At 43.7% G+C, this 23,096-nt stretch overlaps 1 protein-coding gene across 2 annotated transcripts in view; it reads right to left on the bottom strand.

Moving 5' to 3' along the window:
- The window catches only part of LOC104063568 (CBP80/20-dependent translation initiation factor), a 158,016-nt gene that overhangs the window by 119,767 nt on the left and 15,153 nt on the right, over positions 1 to 23,096 (bottom strand). The window contains exons 3-6 of one of the 2 annotated variants that reach the window (XM_054053342.1): positions 10,747 to 10,772; positions 10,278 to 10,353; positions 9,273 to 9,377; positions 5,528 to 5,603 (exon numbers count right to left, since the gene is read on the bottom strand). In XM_054053342.1, the coding sequence (XP_053909317.1) occupies positions 5,528 to 5,603; positions 9,273 to 9,377; positions 10,278 to 10,353; positions 10,747 to 10,772 (283 nt within the window). The remainder of the gene's footprint in view (positions 1 to 5,527; positions 5,604 to 9,272; positions 9,378 to 10,277; positions 10,354 to 10,746; positions 10,773 to 23,096) is intronic. The other variant, XM_054053343.1, reaches the window with a different exon arrangement.

The raw sequence follows: 23,096 nt of genomic DNA on the forward strand, positions 1-23,096 counted from the left end.
GAACACCTGCAGATTTAGTTAAGGATGTTATGTGAACTCTGGACAGACACGTAGACCCTTGTTTTGTAGAACTTGTAGAGCCTGCTTTCTCACGACAAGAATAATAATAAAGTATGATGTTATCTCAACCAGAAGAGTATAAAAACTCCGTTTGGAGAATAAAATGTTGCTACTTGCCACCAGAGCGGTAGTCCGTCTGTCGATTTAGGCGTCCCTGTGAGCTGGTCTCCGTCATGTTCCAGTGCCTAATGACTCTTACTGTGAAGAATTTTTTTCTGATATCCAACCTGAACCTCCCCTGACGGAGCTTCAGGCCATTCCCTCTTGTCCTGTCCCCTGTCACTTGGGAGAAGAGGCCAGCTCCCTCCTCTCCACAACCTCCTTTCAGGTAGTTGTAGAGAGTAATAAGGTCTCCCCTCAGCCTCCTCTTCTCCAGGCTAAACAACCCCAGCTCTCTCAGCCGCTCCTCGCAAGACTTGTTCTCCAGCCCCCTCACCAGCTTTGTTGCTCTTCTCTGGACACGCTCCAGAGCCTCAACATCCTTCTTGTGGTGAGGGGTCCAGAACTGAACACAGTATTCAAGGTGCGGTCTCACCAGTGCTGAGTACAGAGGGAGAATAACCTCCCTGGACCTGCTGGTGACCCCATTTCTGATACAAGCCAAGATGCCGTTGGCCTTCTTGGCCCCCTGGGCACACTGCTGGCTCATGTTCAGTCGGCTGTCAACCAGCACCCCCAGGTCCTTCTCTTCCGTGCAGCTCTCCAGCCACTCTTCCCCTAGTCTGTAGCACTGCATAGGGTTGTTGTGCCCCAAGTGCAGGACCCGGCATTTGGCCTTGTTAAACCTCATGCCATTGGTCTCGGCCCAGCAGTCCAGCCTGTTCAGATCCCTTTGCAGAGCCTCCCTACCCTCCAGCAGATCCACACTTCCTCCCAGCTTAGTGTCATCTGCAAACTTGCTGAGGGTGCACTCGATGCCTTCATCCAGGTCATTGATAAAGACATTGAACAGAGCTGGACCCAGTACCGAGCCCTGAGGAACTCCACTTGTGACTGGCCTCCAGCTGGAGTTAACTCCATTGACCACCACTCTCTGGGCCCGGCCATCCAACCAGTTTTCAACCCAGGAGAGTGTGCGCCTGTCCAGGCCAGAGGCTGACAGTTTCTGAAGCAGAATGCTGTGAGAAACTGTGTCAAAGGCTTTACTGAAGTCCAAGAAGACTACATCCACAGCCTTTCCCCCATCCAGTAGTCGAGTGATTTTGTCATAGAAGGTGATCAGGTTAGTTTGGCAAGACCTGCCTTTTGTAAACCCATGTTGACTGGGCCTGATCACCTGGTTCTCTTGCATGTGCTTCATGATAGCACTCAAGATTACCTGTTCCATGACTTTCCCTGGCACTGAGGTGAGACTGACAGGCCTGTAGTTCCCCGGATCCTCTCTGCAACCCTTCTTGTATATGGGCACAACATCAGCCAGCCTCCAGTCTAGTGGAACTTCCCCAGTCAGCCAGGACCTCTGGAAGATGATGGATAGGGGTTTGGAAAGGACATCCGCCAGCTCCTTCAATACTCTTGCGTGGATCCCATCCGGCCCCATAGACTTGTGGGCGTCTAGCTGGGCAAGCAAGTCTCTAACCGCCTCCTCTTGGATCATGGGAGCCTCAATCTGCCCCTCTAACTCTTGGATTTGTAAACAGAAGGAACAACTTTTTTTGCTATTAAAGACTGAGGCGAAGAAGGCATTAAGTACCTCAGCCTTGTCCTTATCCCCTGTCACTGTTATTCCTTCTGCATCCACTAGAGACTGGATATTCTCCCTCGTCCTCCTTTTCCTGTTAATGTACTTGTAGAAAGACTTTTTGTTGTCTTTCACAGACTTAGCGAGTTTTATTTCAAGTTGGGCCTTGGCCCTCCTGATTTTTTCCCTGCACGATCTCACTTCGTCCCTGTAGTCCACCCAAGATGCCTGTCCTTTCCTCCAAAGCACATAGAGCTTCTTCTTATTATTGACACATCTTGAGATCTCCCTGCTCCACCAAGCTGGCTTTTCCCCCCGCCGGCTCCTTTTCCGGAACACAGGGATGGCCTGCTCTTGAGCTGCTACGATTTCATTTTTCAAGAGCGCCCAACCCTCGTGGGCTCCCTTGCCCTGAAGGACTGTTTCCCATGGGACTTTGCTAATCAACCTTCTGAACAGGCCAAAGTCTGCCCTCTGGAAGTTTAATGTGACTGTTTTGCTAACCCCCTTCTTTATCCCACCTAGAACTGAAAACCCTATCATCTCATGATCGCTTAATCCCAGGCGTCCTCCAACCGTCAAATCCTCAACAAGACCTTCTCTATTCACAAACAGCAGGTCTAGGAATGCACCCTCCCTTGTTGGTTCGCTAACCAGTTGTGCAAGGAAGTTGTCTTCGATGCACTCCAGGAACCTCCTAGACTGTTTCCTTTCTGCTGTATTGTACTCCCAGCAGACATCCGGAAAGTTAAAGTCTCCCACAAGGACAAGAGGCAGAGATTTAGAGACTGTCCCCAGCTGTTTATAGAAGAGCTCATCAGCTGCTTCTTCTTGGCTGGGTGGTCTGTAACAGACTCCTATCACAAAGTCCCCCTTCTTGTGGGCTCCTCTGATTTTAACCCATAGGCACTCAATCCCATCCTCACCGTAATCCAGTTCAAGAGTATCAAAGCACTCTTTAACATAGAGTGCTACCCCGCCTCCTTTCCTACCCTTCCTGTCCCGCCTGAAGAGTTTATATCCCAACATAGCTGTAGTCCAGTTATGTGAGTCATCCCACCACGTTTCTGTGATGGCAATGACATCATAGTCACCTTGCCCTACAACAGCTTCCAGCTCCTCCTTCTTATTGCCCATGCTGCGTGCATTGGTGTAAATGCACTTCAGCTGGGCTGATGAACCTTCAGCCCTCGTAAAGGGAAGAGAGTTCATTCTCGATTGACTGGTCCTTGGAATAACTAATTCCACAGACCCAGTTTCATCCTTACTGTCCCCACTTGTACTCGCCCTCACTTGCCCTGTGGTGGTGTACTGGTGGTCCTCTCCAGCACACCATTTCTCAGCCGCCGGTTTCCCACTTCCAGGCTCATTCCCAACTAGCCTGGTCTCCTCCCCTTCCCCCTTCACATCTAGTTTAAAGCTCTATTTAAGAGCCTAACTAGATTTTTAGAGATAACTTTAGTCCCCCAATTCCTTGCAATATTTTGTTAAAATACGATTGATATATTCCAGCAGCAAAACTCATCTATATATATTAATGTCCAGAGACCCAGAATATTCTGCTTAACCCATTAGGGGGGTCACTGTATCTCTTTGTAGAGATACATATACAGACCTGGATGTATACTGGAAATTAGTTCTAGATTCATGTCCTATGCCCATCATACTTTACCATCAAAGGAACCCAAATTTCCAAAGCAGCCTGCAAGTAAGACTTGCTACCTCTCTCGAACTTGGTGCTCTTAACCCTGCTGTAGCTGCTGAAGCACATTCAGCAGTTCAAAACATTTGCATCTGAATCACGCTGGAGGATGCTTGGACCAGCCCCTCCATCCATGCATAGCTGTTGTAAGCAACTCATGAGATACTAAACACAAACAGAACAACAGTTTATGTATTTCCAACCTAAAAAGCCTCTTCTTCAGGATAAGACACAAACACAACTGCAGTGTGGGAAGGTGAAAGATTTTTCTTCCATAGGCTCACACAAACATTTTCCCTTATGCCCCCATGCACTGTACTCCACAGAGCCATTTAAAACATGTGATAAAGACCAGTAAAATCACTGTCAGCATTGCACTATCACATTCAAATCCAGTTAACAATGATATGTCAGGATTAAACCAGCTATTTTTAAGTATTTCAGTTGTCAATGTTGAACAAAATAAATCCTCACCCAGAACTACCTGACTCCTAGATCCCAAAGGCACAAATGACACTACATGCCTAGGTAAGTGCATCTCCAAAATAACACAGCATTGCATGAGTCTGCCCAGAGGCACAAACAAAACACTAAATCCATCATTCTCAGTAGGTCTTCCAGCTTAGAGGTGCCACACTAACAATTAAGCTAGATATTAAGGTATATATTGGAATCAATTCACTGGAGTCGATGGACTCAACCTGGTGTTAGGACAGGATGACAACCAGATCAGGAGGATCCAGCTTATTTAATAGCTGTCGATTAGAAAAGAAGTTAAACCCTAGAGTAGAAAGTCAGCACCAAAGATAGTTTGATTCCTCATTTCCAATTATTCCCCAGGGAAAATAACCTTATTTTGCAATTATTGGGGTCTGTATCAGTTGAACCTGATGTTTTCTCCCTGTGACCTTAAGTCCAGGCATACTGAGCATGGAAGAGAATGAGTAGAAAGCAGCTGCAGGCAGCACTCCTCCCTGCCCAAGTCAGCAGCACTTCTCCACTCTTTCCACTGGTTCACGTATTTAGTGCCAGCTAGCTCACCTAAACGAAATATTGAGGCAGATCATCATATGGTTTGAAAGATGTGCAAGGCTTTTCCTCACATGATGCATGAGCAAGAAGCCTGGCGAGCTCTCACTGAAAAGGGTAACGCTACCACAGCATATGAGATGACTCTGTCCTTCCCTCTGGAGGCAAAGAGGACACCTGAGCAAAAACACACCAAGCATCCATAGACACTTGCCCAGTCCAGGACACTCAGCTCCTTTGAGGACTAGGGCTCTGAAAAGTGGAAAAGTATATGATGCTGACAAATTGACCTATTCAATTGGACTTTTAAACTGAAGATCTTATCCCGTCATTCCCCAATATCTGAGCATCAAAGGTCACTTAACCAGAACTATCGAAACTGTGCTGTAGAGAGGGATCTGGAGAAGGAACAAGCTAAAGAAAACATATAAGTGAATGACCACTGCATATAAACAGCTGGCTTCCTGGCAGCAATTTATTTCTGAGCTGTCAGGAGGGTTGATGATTTTTAGAATCTCTGTTCCTAAAATATATGAGCCCTGTGTACATGTGTGTATATATATGTATTTTAAGCTGAAAGAGGAGAGATTTAGATTAGATATTAGGAAGAAATTTTTTACTGCGAACGTGGTGAGGCCCTGCCCCAGGTTGCCCAGAGAAGTTATAGATGCCCCATCCTTGGAGGTGTTCAAGGCCAGGTTGGATTGGGCTTTGAGCAACCTGATCTAGTGGAAGGTATCCCTGCCCATGGCAGGTGGGGTTGGAACTGGATGATTTTTAAGGTCCCTTCCAACTCAAACCATTCTATGATTCTATGTATGCATATATATTTATACTGCCCTCAATGTTTCATCTCCAAATGGAGCCTACATGGTAACTGCCCTTGCACAGCTCTAAGGTTCACAGCAAGGCCACAGGCATAATTCTCCATCACAATCCCAACAGACATCTAGCCCAGGCTTTCCCACTTCTGGGGAGGTTTTCCTAAGGAAAGATAAGGCAGGGAACTGCTATTTTCTACCATACAGCAGGCAGGTGATATCCTCAGCACCTACCTGGCATACTGGAAGGACCTTCTCTATGTCATTCAAGTTGATGCTGCCACCATCCTCATATTTCCCTTTTCCAAGCCTGCTGCAAGAAGAAAACAAACAAAGCCACGTGAAACCTCACTGGAATCAAAGTTAATTTTCTATAATGGCACATGGGGAAGATTAGTTCTTACTGAGTCTTTCATGACTATCATGAAAACAAAGAGGCTCTCTGAAGTGAGTAAGCTTTGCCTCCAAAACACTCTCACATGGGTGTAATGCCATAAATACAAAATTAAATGCCTTTCCCACTCTTCTCTACCTGCACCATCTGCCACAGCATTCAAATGCTTTTGGTAATAGCAACAGTGAGAAAACCAAAGGCAGTCCTGAGCAGTAGCGTTGGGCAATTCAATTCCCAGACCAAGTAAAACTGAAAGCACAGCCCATTAGGGAAAACAAACAAACAAACAAACAAAAACGGGAGAAAAAAATGTAATTAAAAAGTCTCCTTTGAATCACTGCTCATTTGTTTGGTCTCCACGGGAGCTCCTGTTCCCCTGCTGAGAAAGGGTGGGCAAACAAGCACAAACATACATCTTTGACAGCAAACAGCAATCAATATAAATACAAACATACAATTTGAAATGAAAAATGAAAAAAAATTGGTGTGAGAAGCCAGTCACAGACAGATCCAACACAGCTGGCAGCTGAGGGACTTTCTTGTATCAGGAAAGGAAAAAAAACTCTAAAGATTATTGCTAGCTGGATGCAAAGAGCTTGTAATGATACAGAAGAAGAAAAAATAGTAAATAAATATCTTCCTTCTGCATTTATAAAAAATTTAGGTGATCGATTTTTATTATGCAAGAATGATAATGTATTTTTTTGTCAATTAGTGACAATATATTGTTAAATAACATATATTAGACAGAAACTTTGAGAGCAGCAGGTCCAAGTAATCAGTGCCTAGAAGTCAGAGAACAGATCTTGGTGGAATTACAGCAAATGGAGGAAAAAAATCCAGAAAAATTTAATGTGCTAAAGTACCAGGCTCAAAAAAAACCACAAAACAACCAAGAGGTACAAAACCACTTTAATTAACACCCTAAACAATTTATGGGAAATCAGAGGTCGTAAACAACTGACCTTGCCTCATAGGTGAAATAGTGACTTTTATTTACAAAGGCAAAAATATAGCGTGCATGTATATATAAAATATATATATGAAAAAAAATATTTTTATATATATGAGAGAAAAATCAAGTCAAACATCTGGGAACAAATAACACCATTTGCAGGTACAGAACGGCAAGTGTATCGTAGGAAAAGATTATCTGAAAAGGATGGGGATTATCCCAGGGTGAAGTTCTGATGCTGGACTGTGGCATAAAGACAGGGGATGAGGAGGCAGGGATTAGGGGGATGAAGGCAGCTTTCCTCTACAGGCAGCACAGCTGAGCCTGAACTACAGGACCATAGTCACTTTTCAAAGAGGTGGTAGAGAAATTTCTTAGAGTACAGGAAAAACTAATGCGATACATGGTTTTGGGAGATACCTGGAATGAAGAGAAAATATCAGCTACAAAAGATTGTTTGAACTGGAAGAGCAAAAGCACAGCAAAAGCTAACACTGGAAATTAAAAGCAGACAAATTCAGGTCAGAAACAAGGTACAGTTCCCTGGCTTTCCTTAACCACTCCACTTTGATTATTCATCATAGCACTAAATTCAGTATTTTCAAATAAAATCAGATGTCTTTCTGGAGGAAAATGCTTCAGCCAAGCAGAAGACACTTGAGGTCAATCAACTGCATGCAACTACATGGCCAACCTTGGGCAAGTGATTGGACTAAGAAATAAAATGGTCCCTTTGGTACTTACAGTGTAGAAAATACATCCTGAACAGCATATTTCCTTTTTTTTTTCTATTAAATTTTTCATTGCACAGCTAGCATGTTAAAACCCCCCTCAAGTAATGGGACAATGCCTACCTACCAAGTGAAGATTCTTGGAGGCTCAGCAAGCTGAATCACACTCAGCACCAATTTGACACAGAGAGTTGATGAAGGCACAACAGAGACAACTTTAAAAAATAAATTTTATTTAAAAAATGAACCTAATCTTGTCTGTGTTTCCTCTATTCTCATGTGGATTACTTATATGACCTGCATTTTGGGAGATGCACTGCTTATGCTGATGGTATCTATTTAACCTTTCTGCATGTACACTAATTCTTATTCCATTTTTATGGCTGTAATATTTAGGAGTGATTAAATATCTCACCTCCATACTGCCTTTTCTATCTGTTTGCACCCTGTGCATTCACAATACACCAGGAACCAGACACAGGCCACAAAGTAGACCATGCTCCCTATACACGTAGCAGGTGTCGCTGGTGCCATCAACCATGGAGCACATTATATCTTATTTTAGAGACAGAGTGCATTCTATCATATTTTACAGGGGGCACTTCATCTCATTTTTCAAAATCATCTGTAGAAATGAGAGTAAACATGACTAAGGCACTTAGTCACTTAGAAATTTAGTGTCACATTGTTCCAAATATTCTGTTTATATACCTGCAGTAAATACTTACAGTGCAGGAAAAAAAAAGCCTTATACAGTTGTGTGAGTCTGCCTGTCACTATATGGTATGGGAACCTCCTGCAGATGCTGAACCTGGAGTGGGATTGCTAGCCTGGTGTTTCTAAACAAGATGTGCAAACCCATGCATATGGCATTGGTCTGCACTTTGGTAAAAGCAACTTGCCAACAGAAAAACTTCTCTGAGAGAGGATTTCCATCCCTACATACAACACGGCAATGAGAAGTGACCTGCGATCTCCTCATCTTCTCAATCTCATCTTTTAGAACCGTTCTGATTTTTTTCCTTCCTCTATGGGCAGGAAATGATTAATGACTAGGAAAATATGGCATGAATCTGATAGGATAAAATATGGTTATGGAGTCCTTACTCTGTTATTTCTTTAGCAGATATTTGCAGTGAATTGAGTCAGGGATGAGTTGAAGCCTTGTCATAACTTGGGATAACAGGACTGCAGCCCTGAATATTACTGCCAGTGCATTAAGCACCAGGACTGAACAATAAGGAGAGGAAAAAACATACTATGATTGTTTCTTAATCTGCACAGAATCTGCAGAGAAATGTTGATGTGCATCTAAGAAACACTGATGATCCACCTGGTGCCAGTATGCATTTATTTGACTTGACCAATCAACAACCAAAGAGGAATCCAGCTATACTGTGAAAACCCCTGGAGGCTGTCACCACTAAAAGGAGTTGTTTAATGTTTTCAGTTTTATGGCTAGCAGATGGGAGATGAACACTTGGATCTACATGAATCACATTGATGCTTTCACCTTCCCTGAAGTCTTGCTGGGGAGAACAGCAGAAGCCCTGTCACTCATGGGAACTGTAACTGGGATCACCACTAAGTCAAGATCTTTGCCCTAATATTCAGAGATGTTTAAATCTAGGAGACTTGGTTCTAGAAGACTTGGATGTGTGGTTTAACAACTGAACTCTACCAAGCAATGCAAAATACAGTGAGCAAATCTGCTCCAGCTCAGAACTGGATGACAGAAGAGTCATATAGACTGATCGTGGCATCCTCAAACCCATATGTGGTCCAGTGACTCTTCCCCATATCCTCCACATGAGCTGTGCCACCAAGCTAGCATTCCTGCAGCAAGGGAGAAGTTAGAGACCTTGCTGGAAAGCATGGTATCACAGTCATGGCACTCACCCTTCTCTGTCTATGTGAGGCAATGGGTGTTTGGAGGTGTTTCGCAGCTTCCTGTGAAACTGGCTGAAATCTAGTTTTTCAGGCTGTAAATCCCATGTCGCACCACTAGGAGAGAAAAACAGAGTAAAAAAAGTAAGTCCACTGCTAATTAAACACCACTTAGCTGAAGAGTACAGGGCGCATTGGAGCCTGCAGACAAGGAAAGTTGGTACTTCTGGAAGCACCACTCTGCCACAGAGCACATGGATACGGGCCTCCAACCTTCACACTGCTGCATCACGTTTCTTCTCATTTCTTCTGGATTTTTTTGGAGATATTGAGCTCCTGTTGCTTGCACTAAATCCCTAGTTTTGGTGTATGATGCAGTACACACCTTGCAAGTTATATTTACTCTCTGTATGTATCAAGAGGGTATCACAAGAGATAGTGGTCTGCTCCATGCAATGGAGATGTTCTCTGTGGTCCTGCACAACCTGCCCACTCCAACAGCCTGGAGCAAGTCCCACATGGGAATTCAACCCCTGCAGACACTTGCAGTGCTCCAGGCACAGAGAGATATGAATAGAACTGGACAGAAAACATATTTCACCACTTTCCCTGCACTGAAGCAACAGATGAAGGGGTCTTCCCAGCAGCTATGAAACCAATGCATGATTGCACTTCCAGTTAATGGAAGAGTAAATTCCTGGAGCAGTAGCTCAGAGCTGTCTCAAGTCTTGCCTGCACAGCTCTTGGATGATTACAAGTAATCATATTGGTACCAGTTTCAGATGTTTGGACTACAAACCCGTCCAGTAGCCTCTCCTAAGCATGTAGGATGCTTTAAGTAGATTGACTCTACTTAGTGCTGCGGATTAAATGGGGATGAGAAAGAGAAGGAGTGGTGGCATGAGTACCAACAGGGTACTCACTGGCACCTGGGTGGCAGCAGGACAGAAAACAAGGGCAAAGGCTAAGAGAAGGCACAGTCCATCTCTCTCTTAAAGCATTTTAAAACTGGCTTACCTGAAGGAGTCAAAGTTGTTGGCAGCCCAGATGTCCGTGCCCAGCATGTCAAGGGAGCTCTCCTTGTTGCCATTCTAGGAGGGAGGGAGAGGTGGTTACTTGCCAGAAGGCATGCGGCGCTATCTGAACCATGGCACAGCCTCTCCCACCACCAGTTGTGGAGGTGTCCCAGCTCTGCACATGGGCTCCTCCACTCCCATGTGAATCCACGCTCACTTCAACGCAGAGTCCCCTAGCCCACTGCAAAAGCATACCGTGAAGGCAAGGAATGACACAGTTTCAGCCCTTAGGGTCACAAAGCCGTGGACAACATGGAGCAGACAACACGGAGCAGACAACACATAGGCTCAGCTCTGACTCCAGCCCTGTCCTCCTACCCCACCATCCACAACCTCCAAGACTTACTAAAGTCCAGTGGGCAAGTTGACATCCCAGCCATGAAGACACTGAGCTTCGGAGTCACATATCAGTTGAGGTGGGAAAGGACCTCTGGAGCTCACCTGGTCCAATCCTCCTGCTCTAGCATGGCCACCTACAGCCAGGTGCCCAGGACCACATCCAGATGGCTTTTGAATACCTCTAGGGATAGAGATACTCTTCCCCAGCGGCTATCAGAGTCTGCTGTCACCAATAAGGATGGTGAAAGTCACCCTGCTTCTTCAAGGAGTCATGGTGGCATGACTTCTCCTTGCTCTAAAAACAAGCGGGAGACGTCAAACTCTGCACCGTGCCACCTCTGCCATGCACATCGGCAAATGAGTTCACATAGTTATTCCAGTACATGTCCCACTAACAATAAGGTGACAGATCCTTCCCCCAAGAAGCAAAAGCATCACGGTATTATCAGGTGGGAATTGTGAGAAACCTCTGGCAAACTGCAAAGCACCTTGAATTTTGCCATACAGCTGCTTTTGGCAAACTGGCAACTCAAAGCAAGAGCATCTAAAGTAAAGACCTCACACCCATCCTTCATGGCCCCTTTACAATCATCAGCCTACACATGTCCTCCCCACAGAAAGAGAGCTGCCCTCTCTACCCTTTACAGGTGAACAAGTAAAGCAGGTTGGATTTTGCCAGGCCATTCAAGATATCAGACTTGATTCAAACCCATATGGGATGGACACAAAAATGCATTACAAAAAGGGAATTCCATATTACCAATTTTCCTCCAACATCTCTTTACACATATTCAGATTATTCACAATCTTGCATATATTCAGATTATTTAAGTATTTCAGACCAAATGGTCCTGCTATGGTGAAACAAGTGCTAGAGAAGGTGGCTTTGATATATTCCCCATCCTATAATTTCTGTCATTTTCAATTATTAATAATAACTGTGACACTAAAAACTCATGAAAAAGTGACCATATTTTAATGAAGTCCCAGATCTCAGTCTGCCCATAAAGTGAGAAATCTTTTCCCAATGAGCAGGACATGCATCCTCAGTGCACACTACAGATGGTCAGACTGCAGTCATTTCCAGCACAATGACCAATTTAGAGATCAGATACTCCAAACATAGCCACATTGCTCCCTATTTTGTCTCCTCCAAGGGGTCTATGGATGATGATTTTAACCTCTGGGGATGTTGTGGTTTGAACTAAAGTAGAATCAGTTTTCTAATTTCGGCTCAGTCTCGTCTAAGTAACTTCATTTTCTGAAAGTTAACTGCGTGGTTTTCAGACAGTGTTTCTCTCTAAAAGTGATAACACGGGGCATTGGTGTGCAGAAAGGCCAATGCTTATACTTATTCCTATAGAAACCAAGGCCATCCTCAAGCTGGTGGAGTGCCCTAAGTCAAAGAGGCAAAAAAGGTCGCACCTGCAGGGAGAAGTGGACAGGACAGGTGACCCCAAACTGACCAACAGAGTATTCTATCCCATATATGTCATACTTGGTATAAAACTGAGAGATAACAAGTATCTCCCTTCTGCTATGGCCAACATCCAGTGAGGATCTCATCTGTTTGTTTGCCCCTGATCCTGGATCTGTGTGTTCCTGAATCCAGTTCCTGAGCCCAGCTCCCTCCTAGCCACGGACCCTTTCCATTGTGTCTGCTCAGCAGCATTTGTGGTGACGTATAATCATCAAGGGGTGGGGGTGTGATCTCATATATTTGTATATATTTTATTATTGTCTTTATTATTACTATTATTATTACTATTACTATTTTATTAAAGCTGTCTTTTCCTCTCATTTCCCTTTCTCCTTTCCCTTGGGGGGGGGGGAGCGAATGGAATTGGGAGCCCAACTGCTCAGTTTTAGCTGCCGAAATTGGCCAGGCGGAGCTAAACCATGACAAGGGATCTTCAGGTCAATACATTTCTGCATAGAAACAAGCTACCAGAAATATATATAAAACTGAATATGTATAAAACTCCCACAATTTTAGGCAAATGTACACAAAATTTTCTCCATTAAGGAGATAAAATATGTTTCTAAATCCTTAGAAGCATCCTCATGCAGTATAATGAAAATACACGTGCAGGTCTTTATAGCTATCGCCCCAAGAAGAGATACTTCTGCTGATAGATCCATTTCTCTTTCCATTTCCTATGGACATGGGATTTTTTAAGAACATGTCAGTGAGCCAGCTACAATAGGATTTCCTAAGAGTGAAGTATTTGGATTCAGGGAGAAAGACTGGGAACATGTAACCAATTGCAACAAGGCTGAGACAAATCAGCAACAAAGATATTAAGATAACATGGGTTCCTAATGCAAGAGATTGTGTCCTAAAATTGTTACCCAAATTCAGCTCAGTACAGGAGTTCTGAAGAGTTCCTTCTTAAGCCCTGAAATAAAGCACCTAGCAATTACCCTCCAATGCTCATCTTGAAATATGGATGTAGAGGGAGAGCCTTGGCACCAACACCTCCTAACCTGTGGCATAAGAGGAGGCAGCACAAGCTGTTCCGCTCAGCTCCCCTGCAACTCCTTGGCACATCAGCCCATGCTCCACTGGTGAGCATAGGCAGGTCAGCGCCAGCGCTAATCCCAGCAATTAGGGAAAATTGCAGCAATGGTTCAGGTGGTACAGGAGGTCAGACAGGTGCAAGCTTCTAGGCAGCAGTTGGATGCTGCCACCCAAACTGAGCTACAGCTCCTGGTCCTCCTAGACAATGTCTCCATGACCTCTCGGAGACGCTCCAAGCATTAGCCAAACTCCATAAAAACGGCACTGAAGGCAAAAGATAACATACCTTGTCTTTAAGTCATGAGTCACTATGGTCTGACGTGTAGCTAAGAAAAGGAAGCCCCCTTGGTCAGAGTCAACTTGCCCGTCAGTGTCCAAAGAGGGACTTTCACTGAACAGTCTCACAAGGCTGATAGGACCAGTGTTTGTCTGTCAGAGCCCATTATTCACTAATCAAATTCACAAAGATGATAAACAAAAAAAAAAAAAAGATAAAACAATTTATTGAAGTGACAGCTACAACAAGTTTGAGATTTTCTGGTGATAAATTCACTCACTGCAAAATCAAGTTAGATCTAAAAATTAAGTGCTTACAGTTAACTATAATTTCCCAGGTAACATCCATCATGGTCAGAGGCACAAATTTTACTAAGGAGGTGTCCCTGCTTGGGGAGGAGAGAGAGATTCAGGCCCATCAACCCATACTATAGTTGGGGTTCCCATCCTCAAAACAGAGGATTCTAAATGCTAGATTTATAGTCTTGGTGATTCTTAGCAAGGTGAAACTAAGTCAATTACTGGATGCCAATTGGCCCTTAGCAAAGTCTGTTGTGTTGCGGAACCCAGTGGCTCAGCATGCCCCTCTGGACAAATGAGTTAAGGTACACAGATACGAGGCAGGGGGTGATGGTCTTACCTGATTTTACTGCAGCAACATCTGGCTGTGAGACCTCCATATCACACCAAATGCCACTGATCAGATTAAATGTTAGACCACAATCTGCTTCATCTGCTTTGCAAGATAAGCGTGTTTTCTAGACTTGCTAACCCTCTGCTGTTGGCACCAAAAAGTCTGAAAAAGTCCGGCATCCCACATAATTTCAAGACATCCTTTCAGTCTTTGATGACCTGTCTTTATAATCAGTTTCTGTCTCAACACACAAGGCAGGGAGCATGCTTGCTGTTCAAGTGAACCTGCACTGCAAGGCGTTTACTACAATGCTCACAGCATGGTACCGAGACTTAATAATAAGGCTTTAAAAAAATCAATTCTCAAATCTGGGGACAAAAAAAAAAATAAAATTGCATGCATTCATGAAAATAAGTGACTTGCTGTCAGTTTCCCCAGGACTGCAATTATAACTGTAAGCAGTTTTAACATGAAGTTCCCAATGACTCAACCCTCAGCTTTAGATAATTTTCACCGCAAAGGGGTTAGTACTGCTGAAAATTAATTAAGCCAATAGGAATGATGATTGAGACACACACTGACAAGAATAACATCAATACTCAGAGATCTGGTAAAGCAAATCTGACACCCAGTATGGTTTAAATGCACGTTCATAACCTCTGTCCTCCTGCCCCTGTGAGCACACATCATGTCCATCCACTGCCTCTCAATCCCTGTAGCTGCCCAAACAGAGGGTCAGACCATGCCACCAGCTGCGTGGACTCTGGCTGTTTACCCACGCATGCAGCTTCGGCAAATTTCCCACAAAGTTGGCATTTGCATGCATGCAGCAGCTTTTCAAAACCCAGCTCAGCACCCCACCAGTTCCTCTCGCCGCTCCTCATTACCATCCTCCAGCAAACCACTACAAACAGAAAATCATGCTCTTTGTCACACAATTGCATCAGCATTAGCTCATCGCTGTGCTTAACATTAACACTGAACAATGTCAAGTGGTCGACTGAGTCCGTGGTATAAATTCAGGGATTATCCCATGTCACATCTTAAGCATTTTTCAGTTCTATGTTTGAGAAGATTCCCTCACCTTTCCTTCTTCTCAGCTGCCTACAAAATCCTGATTGTACTTTGGTAGAAAACAAAAAAATATATAGATACTGGTCTGGAAAAGCTCTTATTAAAGGTTTTCTTGCTGAAAATAACAATTTTTCATAAGAAAATATAGACTGAAATAGTCCAACTGGCCTAAATACAGTCATGTTCAAACTCACCAGCACAGCCAAGCTCAATATTTTACCTAAATTTCTGACTAATTGCCAAAGATGAACAATTTTTTAGTGCTACCTTACTGATGAGGGTTCAAATCTCTAGAACAGAAATATGTCCACCAGAAACTCTCCCAGACATTTCTGGTGGCTTTGCGTCCTCTAATAAAGCCCTTTCGTGCCAAAATCAACCCTCTCTGTAGACCTCCTTTCTGCAGGAGCAGGGAAGTTCACACCAACTTCATGGGTGATACTCAAGGAGCAGGCAGGAGTATGCAGGTAACAATCATTCCTTAAAAAACAGCAACTGAGCAACAAAAACCCTCTACCAGAATCATCGCAGAAAAACATAAAAACCCCATCCCAAACCCATGCAGGCAGTTGGACTTCAGCAGAAAGCCAAGGCTTTGCGACAGTGAGATGCAGCGCTGCTCACCCTCCATCCCGCAGCATGGCCACCTACATGTCTCCCACACGCTACTCTTGCTAAATTAATTCAGCATGTTGTGGACATGTGATTTGTCCACAGCTCTGATGAAACCTGAAGAAACAGGTGTAATGGCACAAAGTTCTCTATTCCATGTCCTTACCTCCTGCCAACCTAATCCCCCATTATCTGTCTCCATTACACTCTGCTGTGCCCTCAAAAGACCAAGACTCTCCTAATCTCTCCCAACACTCCAAACAACTGCTGAACTCTTGTTCCCAGCTCTTATTTGGGCTCATCCATCTACCATTCATGGTCTACACTCACCAGCAGGAGATGGGACCTCTGAGCCACACTTTGGGGCTTGGAGGGAAACGTCACTCCCTCCAGAGACCGATTTCCAGCAGCTGCTTTCATCTATGACAATCCTTCTGGCCAAGCTCTGCACCCTCTTGGGAACAGAGAGGGTTGTGCACTTTAACACTGCCAGCCACTCTCCTTCGTAAACTAGCTGTCAAATCTAACATTTGCATTTTAATTAGCAATAATCATGTTTCACTTACACTGCAATTTTCACCTTCTCAGCTAGCTCTTTGAGGCATGAACTAATTAATCCCACTCCATTTGTCAGCTCAAGAGTTAATATTTTCTGCTGCTTCAGTGCAAGTTTGAAAATCCCATTTGCAGAAAAAGAAGGTAACTTTCCCCAATGTATAGGCAATAAATGGAAATGCAGTGACCACCTACGTGGTTGCTCTCAGTGATTTAAAGCATGGGTGAAGTTGGCTGTGTTGGAAGAGGTGCAGACCAAGTATGGTAATGCCACAAGCTTTAAGTGGCCTGAAGACATCAGTGGAATCTTGATAGAATTCATGTTCAATTGTATGTAAAAATCTCAATATTCAATATACAGCATTCACAGCCTAAGGTGGGCCAGAAGAAAAGAAAAGACAACAGAGAGCTAGAGGACTCCTCAGGACACAAGAGCCTCTGAGATACCCCCCAGCATTAACAACTGTTCTACCATAGCACATAGAAGGAGCTCCCTAGACCAAGCTGTGAAGCATCCTTCAAATGACTCCCAAACTCTGAGTCTTAATCCTGGTCAGAAGAGAAGACAACTATCATGGAAAAAGTCCTTTGTGAGGTTTTTTCACAGCAGAGGTTTTCACGTGCTGCAGCTTAATCTTGCAGTTAGAGTTTTGACACCATATTCCAAGCATTTAATGCAAAATCTCCCTGCTCTTCTAGGCCTATTCTAGAACAACCACTCCAATTTTTCTATGGAAAAATAATGATTTATATGGGAACAATTATTTTAATAAATTTAAAAGCATCTTTTACAAAAAGAATAAGATCACTCTAAAAATTTTAGTAAGGACAAATTTCCATCTTCTTTCTTCTCAATGTATTGCATAAAGCTACAAGAAAACCAGAAAATTTACCCTTATAAAAATATCACGCAGAAAAAACAACCACTTTGTCTCTGTTCCTTCCCTCCCCAGGTCCATGTCCACCTTCTCCAGCCCTCTCCAATCTGGTACAGTATCTGATCACAGTTTTGGTAAAGGCACAGCAGAAGGGACACCAAACATCGCTTGGAGCTCTTCTACCAGGAAAAGTAAGGGTTTACTTATACCTGTGCCACAATACAGGACCAAAGGACCTGATGTATTTGCCATAGAAGGTTAAGCCTACAAGATCTCTCTGGACTCCTCATGAAAGAGCCCAGCCTGTGTCATTATTTGTGTTCCCTCTGGAAGAGGGATTGCCTCTGCTTTGTTGTGCTTCTTAGAGTCATGGAGACATGGAAGATAAAGTTTCACGTGCTATTAGCTTTGATTTTGTGGGAACTTCTCATGCTTTCCTTATCAGCAAGGCTTGGGCTTGGGTTCAGACATCCTTTGGCAGTACATGCCCAGCTTGGTGACAATGGCACACAATCCCTACAAAGCCCTTTACAGGTCCACGCTACCAAACAGCGCAGGACACTCAATATCTTATGCTGTTAACTTGTTAGTGCAGCCATTGGGATGTTCTTGAACCTGGCCAGCTAGTCCTCTCCAATCAATCCCCAAGAGTAGAAACCCATCACCTCTGCCTGCCATAGGCATGCTGCTGTTCCTACTAGCTTAATGGAAAGGCAAACCAAGTCATCACCACCATCAACTCCTCAGGGAGAATGGCAGAAGGGTGCTACCAGCAAGGCATAGGTTAATCCAGATGTGATCCACACACCCTGCCTGCTCCTTCACTGCTCAGTAGGAAAGCAGCATGACCACCAACTGGAGAAGCCTCTGAGGTCCCCAACCATGCAACAAGTCCCTGCTGCACCTGGTGGGACATGGACAAACATTGCTGTAAATAAGCAGTGAAATATAATAAATTGCAGTCCCATGTACTGCCAACAATGTAAACTTTAGCTTGGTAACAATGGGTGACAGCCAGCTGCCACGGGAGAAGGGATAGACTTGGCCAGGAAAGGAGGATTTTCAGCTCTCCTTCTCCCAACCACCTGGAGAAATAGGACAAACCTGCAGAGTCGCTGTTTTTTGTTAATGCCCTTTCCATAAGAGGAGCCTGGGATAGATAATTTACATTCAGGGTAAAAATCTTACTACTATTGTTTGTTCTTTTTTTTTAATGTTTAAAGCTACTAGTGAAAAAACAACAGCCAGAAATGGTAATAAACAGAACCTAGTTGTCACCAGCAGTGTTTCACTCATATATCGGTAACAGCAAGAGAAAAACTTGCTTGGACAGAACAATAGCTTGCAGCTCCTCCTTGGTGCCAAGAAAAATTTGTTACTCTCTGTTAAAGGAAGCCCAACATGGAGAGAGATAATTATTAGCTCTGCTGCAGCCTGGGAGAGAGACTAAATGCAGGGAAAACAGCTTGGACATCAGTGAATGTTATTTGCACATAGAGAACAAGCTCCCTGCTGGAGGTGATCAAATAGGTTTAATGCCCAGGAAAAAAAACCAAACAATAAAAAAACCACAAGCTGAAACAAAAGAGAGCATGACACGAGGTGCTGCATGTCAGGGCTGCATTGAGTTGAGTCAGAAAAGCATCACTTGCGTGACTCCTGTATCCTCCTTTGGTATCCACCAGAGACCGGCACACCAGCTGAGCCCTTGGGTGAAGAGCCAGGGACCTTCTTCCCCAGAGAAAACATCCAGTTCTGATAATGCCTTGAGTGACCCAAGGAGGCTTAATGGAAATGGCCAGCCTCCCAGCTGAATTTCAAGCAGCTGGCTGCAATGGTGGGAGAGAGCCTAGCCAGGGTTTTGCTGCCAAATGTTTCAGAGCAGATCAAAACTATAATAAATCAAATCCACAATTCTGTTTAGCACCTTCATGTAGGTTGCTAGATAAGAGATAATTTGTGGTCAGCTGAGTTAGGCCTAATTACAGCAGCTGTGAGATCCTTAGAAGTGGCAGATCACCGAGGTAGCTGCAAAGGAGATGCTAAGGGTATATAAAGCCTTGCTTGGGCCTAATGAGGGAGGATGTTAGAGCACTTGAATGGGGGCTGGGTCAGCAATCTTCTACACCTTCACAGGCTCATATAAAGTGGTATTTCTGTACAGCGTGCAACTTCCTATGCAACCAGATCTTGTCTTTGTGTATTGAAGGTAATAAATAATGGTCTGTTGTTTGACATGGCATGCATATATATATATATATATATATATATATATATATATATATATAGTTAAGGTATTGTGTACTTGAATTTTAAAGCAGTAACAATTCTTGGCCAGCTTGTAGTAAGGAAGTATGTGACTGTTCTTAACTAGGCAGAAAATAGGCAGGGAATCAGATCAGTTTTAAAAAAAAAAAAAAAAGTAAAAAAGCACTTGGAACTGCTTGGTTCCAATACAAGACCTCCAAAGCAGAGCCCAAGGAATAGGAGCAGCTAGGAGAGGTGGTATGGGAATAGGGCATGGTGTTGAAATTGTTGTTAGCATGAGACAAATAGATTGGCACTCAGTCTGCTCTTTTATTGGCCACAGAAGGGGTGGGTGATGCTGTTAACCCTTTTTGCAATCCCTGAGAGGAGGATAAAGGAGCTGAGCTGGACAGATGAGGATCAAGAAGGAATACGTGCACATCTTTGAACTGGGGGATGCTCTGGAAGATGCAGTACCTATCGACTCTGACCATCCAAGCACCGTGTTCCATCTCCTTCTCCTGCTTGGTGACTTACACCAATTCATGGATTGGTAAGCTGATAAGTTTCTATGTAGCCAGGTTTAATAGGTTAAGGTCTAATAGTGTATTTGAACAATAAAGTATATTTGATTTAACCATGATCTAATGTTCCTGTCTTTGCATGCTGGTATCTATAGACAAACCTAATATATAATTGGCGACAAGGATAAAGTGCCATGAGTGCAAAGCAATACCACCCGTGTGACAGAAGGGACAGGGCTTGATCAATGGGGCACATAGCCGAATCAAGAGATGCTGTCTGGTGTGTGGGTAGTCTGAGTGGAATCAGTGTTCTTGGCAGCTGGATGCCTCTGTGTTGTTGTGTTTTTGTATTCTTTGTGCCATTGGTGTTATTTATTTATGCCTATTTATTTTTGCAAGTGTGTGAAGGGAGCTGCTCCCACACAATATTTATTTATAATAGATGTTTAGCCTGGTTGTTACAGCTGTATAGAGGTCTGTTAGTAGGTAGTTAATATGTTCAAAAAGAAGGAAAAGGCTGTTGCTCCCCCCGTGGAGCGGCCAGGCTGGACTACCAAGCCATGGAGAACTTTATGGGATAAGCTGGAAACATGCACAAATATAGATCCTGAACCATGGGGGCTCAGGAGCCAATAAAAGTATTGCAGTATTGTGAGTTTATACAGACTCCACCCGATTGTGAGAGTGTTTGGGGCACACAGGGGATAGCTGGCTACCTGCTGTTCCCTTATAAGTTTATGGTGGATAGGAACAGAGAATGGCAGCGAAAGTATGATGCCTTGAGGGCGGAAAAGGAGGAGTTGCAGGTTGATCTCTTGCAGCAATGACAGGCTTTTGCGACCACTGTCAAGGAGGGGGAACAATGAGGAAAGAAATGTGCTACACTGGCAGAGAAGTATGTAGCGTGAGTGTCTAGGAGACACAGCAAGAAGCAGAGAGAAGAAAGATTTGAATTTAATTCCTTTATTCTGTGTTTCCCCCACCCTTTGTTGACACTCAGAGCCTGGCGTTTAGCTCAGATGGGACCCTAGAAATACATCTCTGAAACCTTTCAGCTCAAACGTCCACTAAGCCGGCAAACTGGTGAATTCACCTGGGATCTTTGGAGTGGAAGACTGCAGAAAGCAAGAAGAAAAAAATTTTAAAGAAATAAAAATATACACCTGGCATAAAAAAGGGGACGCCCTTAGCTGGGGTATGAAAAGTTACAATGCGCACAGTTAAATTATGTCAAGAGATTTGGCTAATTCTGACAAAAAAGACAGTGGCCACAACAAAAAGTTTTAATCTCAAGAACATTTGGCAAATATAAAAGCCTCAGGAAAAAAACCCAAAACTGAACTAAAAAAACCCACAGCTGTGTGTGTGAATGCCCCCCTTCTCTTCCTTGTCCTTGATGGTTTGGTTTTTTTTCTCTCTTCAGCTTCTTCACTGGGTCTGCAGGAATTAAACCTGTTATCTCCGCAAGGGGATACCAAGTTATGAGCAATTTTGAGTAAAATAATGAGCACCCCAGTGATTATTGGGGAAGACTCAAACAGGCTTTATTAAAGTATGAAGGGAGGATCCTTCAAAATTTTGGTGGAATGTCAGCTATCAATTTATACAAAACTTGTTGTGTGGTTATTTCTGCAGGCAGTTTTATTGTCGTGTGTGTGTGTGATTGAAGGACAATATATACAGGTTTAGTGTGTGTGTTATATAAAAAAATATTATGGGTACAAAAAGTTTATGGGCTTGCCATCTGGCTCATATGTGCAGTCCACCCTATGCTGCATAAGGCATGAGCAAACGTGAGATATGGTAAAAGTAGTAGAGAAAGGTTTATCTGATATACCTTGGAGATGGATATCTTGCAGGGAGCCACAATGAATACAGATGGGGCTTTGTGAGCTTTTGGTACTATGCGGTGGTTCCATACCCAAGCAATTACCATTAATCGTATACCACAGGAAGCCAACATTCTTATAACCACTGATATTATCAACTTGAAACAATACCTAATCCTGTGAGGAGACAAAGAAATCCAGACAACTATAGGCTATCTCTTGCAGGTTGGAGTGGTGCAATATACCCACTCTCCATTTAACAGTCTGTTTTGGCCCGTAAAAAAGCCCGATAGTAGCTGGTGAATGACTATTGACTGATTATAGAGCAGTAAATAAAAAAACACCCCCAATCACAGCCACGGCTCCCGAGGTTGTTGCTTTAGTACATCAGATACAATCTACCATAGCAATTCCTGGACAGAAGCAGTGGGAGCAAGCCCCCACCCAACACCTCTGCCGTAGGGAATAATGCAGGTAGTGGTGTTTAACATCTTCCCTTTCTTGTCTCAGCAGATTCAGTAACACCTATGTCCCCCAAGACCAGAATGTCTGAGTAACCTTCGCCAATGTGACAGGACAGGATATGTTGTGCCTCAGCATGGCCGCCCCTCAGAACCCCTTCACCACATGCTTGATTAGAGCTCCTCTAGCGACTGAGGGGTTGATGGGCCTTTGCAACACCATTAGCTTTGCATACTAGGCACCTTGTATGCTGACAACTGCACTCTGTTTAACTTCAGAGTAGACGCCATGATACAATATCTGTGTGGGTAAATGGCATGCAGTGATATCATAATTCGCCTAATTGGTGCAACGTGACAGCAAACAATGTAACTATGAGTTTCTACACATATGACACTGCCCTTGGGTCTGTTCCTCATCTGTGGAGACAGGACCGGGCCTGAAAGGCTATTAAGGGAGACACGTGCATATTAGCACCGAATGTCACTGTGGCCTGGTGGTTACAGCATAACCAGACATGGTATTGATCGCATCGCGACATACACGCACATTTGCACCAGACTGTAGAGATACCGTGGAATTTAGGGATAGTGCAAAGATAATAGCTGCCTCTGCTTTGGCCCTGGGCATTACAAGTGCTCGTGCTTTAACTGAATTAAACCAATTAGGGTGCTGGTTAGCAAAGTTTAGCAGTGCTCCCAGTATGGCTATCTCAGACTTGCTTTTAGACATAGATAGCATATGATATGCAACTTTACAAAATTGTGCTGCAATTGATTTTTTTTTATCATTAGCTCATGGACATGGAC

Source organism: Cuculus canorus, chromosome W (genome assembly GCF_017976375.1).
Source record: "Cuculus canorus isolate bCucCan1 chromosome W, bCucCan1.pri, whole genome shotgun sequence".
Taxonomy (NCBI): Eukaryota; Metazoa; Chordata; class Aves; order Cuculiformes; family Cuculidae; genus Cuculus; species Cuculus canorus.